The sequence below is a fragment of the Corvus kubaryi genome, unplaced genomic scaffold, assembly GCF_017639235.1.
Source record: "Corvus kubaryi isolate FWS band 111438036 unplaced genomic scaffold, C.kubaryi_AGA036_p1.0 37300, whole genome shotgun sequence".
Classification (NCBI taxonomy): Eukaryota; Metazoa; Chordata; class Aves; order Passeriformes; family Corvidae; genus Corvus; species Corvus kubaryi.
Window position 1 is genome coordinate 12,666,028 of NW_024581093.1, and position 2,126 is coordinate 12,668,153.

At 57.6% G+C, this 2,126-nt stretch overlaps 1 protein-coding gene across 1 annotated transcript in view; it reads left to right on the forward strand.

The window, feature by feature from the left end:
• Positions 1 to 1,896: 1,896 nt before the first annotated feature.
• DNAJA2 (DnaJ heat shock protein family (Hsp40) member A2) overlaps positions 1,897 to 2,126 on the forward strand; it is an 11,744-nt gene continuing 11,514 nt past the window's right edge. Inside the window, exon 1 of the mRNA XM_042027565.1 lies at positions 1,897 to 2,093. Within this exon, the coding sequence (XP_041883499.1) occupies positions 2,016 to 2,093 (78 nt within the window). The 5' untranslated portion in view covers positions 1,897 to 2,015. The remainder of the gene's footprint in view (positions 2,094 to 2,126) is intronic.

Below are 2,126 nucleotides of genomic sequence, written 5' to 3' on the forward strand. Positions count from 1 at the left end.
CTACTGAACCAGATCACTCCAGACCATAAACACAATGATGAAATTTAGGGCCCCATAAACACCCGCCCAAGAAGCAGCAGAGATGCCACCAGCAGATGGTACTTCCCAATCCAGCCACTGTGACCACAGGCTGTGTCAAGGAACTGTGACAAGATGAAGGGTACCCCTACAGACAAAGGGGAAAGGAGCCTTCAGGCACTCAGATCTGTTCCCCTTAGGCAAGGGACATATTCAAATTTCTATGCCACAAGCCCAGCAATCTTTTCAAAGGGCCTTTTCTTGCTCTCTCTCACATGTCAGGCCAGTAATCTTTTCCCAGCAACTTCTCCTCAGCCCTCAGCCTTGCTCACCTCTTCCTCAGGGAGCACCCTCTCTGAGGCACAATCTGGGCTTACCCACCGAGAAGCCAAGAAGCTAGCTTTTGGGGGTTGCCCTTATACAGACCCCATGCCACCACTCTCAGTCACACACCTGCCACAGCTCTTAGAGCCTTCCAGCAGCCCCTGCCTAACAACGAGGTAATGACCAGGAGACTATAGCTGAGAAAGGGCTCAATAGCTGCTCTCCTAGCCCAGCTTTAAGAGACAAACATCTAATTAAACACAACCCAGCTTTTTATTTGCCTGCTAAGAGTGGTGCCCAGCTGGGGCCTTAGGGCTGTTGCGCTTTGTGAGTCACTCTGGGCCCCGCACAGCAACTGGTGCTTCAGATTCCAGCAGTGGAGCAAAACACAAAACCAGAGCAGATGGGTACCAGTGCTATTTATAACTACTTAGCAATATGTCCCTAAAGGAACACTCACTGGTGCCTGAGGGCAGGCAGCAGGTTGGTGTGCAGGCGCCCTGTTCACCTCAGTGACACACCTGGGGAGGCAGGAGCTGTGGACTCGGGGGACATGTGTGCACAGGCAGTGGCATTTCAGGTTTGAAATTTCAGGCCAAGACCAACAGTGTGAGGTTCAACAAGACAAAGTGCCAGTCCTACCCTTTGGCCACAGTAACACCCTGCAGCACTCCAGGCTGGAGCAGAGCAGCTGGGAAGTGTCTGGTGGAAAAGGACCTGGAGGTGCTGGTCAACAAAGGCTGAACATGAGCCAGGTGTGCCCAGGTGGCCAAGAATGCCAACGGCCCCTGGCCTGTATCAGTAATATGGTGGCCAGCAGGACCAGGGCAGTGATTGTCCCAGTGTACTGGGCACTGGTGAGAACATGCCTTGAGTTCTGTGTCCAGTTCTGGACCCCTCAATTCTGGAAGGACATTGAGATGCTGAAGCGAGTCCAAAGAATGGGCAATGGAGCTGGGAAAGAATCTGGAGTATAGGTCTGATGAGGAGCAGCTGACGGTGCTGGGGGGCTCAGCCTGGAGAAAAGGAAGCTCAGGGGTAAACTTACCACTCTCTACAGCTCCCTGAAAGGAGGGTGTAGCCAGGTGGGGCTCGGGCTCTTCTCTCAGGCAGTAAGTGACAGGATGAGAGAACAGCCTTAAGCTGCACTGGGGGACGGTCAGGTTGGACGTAAGGTAAGAATTTCTTCACAGAAAGAGTGGTTAGATATTGGAACGGGCTGCTCAGGGACGGTGGTGGAGTCACCGTTCCCTGGGGATGTTTAACAAAAGACCGGACACTGGATAGGGCACTCAGTACCACGGTCTGGTTGACATGGAAGTGCTCGGTCATACGCTGGACTGCACGATCTCAGAGGTCTTCTCCAACCCCGCTGACTGTGTGTAGTAACAGGCGGGACAGCTGAGGACGCTGCTCCCTGCCCGTGTCGCGGTCCCCACTCAACAGCCCCGCCCGTGCCCTCACAGCCCCTGCGCACAGCGCCCCCTGCCGCGCCGCGCCGGAACTGGGTCGGAGGGCCGTGGGGGCGGGGCCTCGCGCGTCGCGGCGGGGTGACGCAGAGCGTGCGCAGTGACGTCGCGGCCGGTCCGTGTCCGTGTCCTGCCGCCGGTCTCGGCCCTGCCCGCGCCGCCCTCGGCCCGCCCGGCCCCACTCGGCCCCGCCACCGCCCCGCCATGGCCAACGTGGCCGACACGAAGCTCTACGACATCCTGGGCGTGCCACCCGGCGCCTCCGACAATGAACTCAAGAAGGTGCGGCGGAGGGGCGGAGGCCGGGCGCTGGGG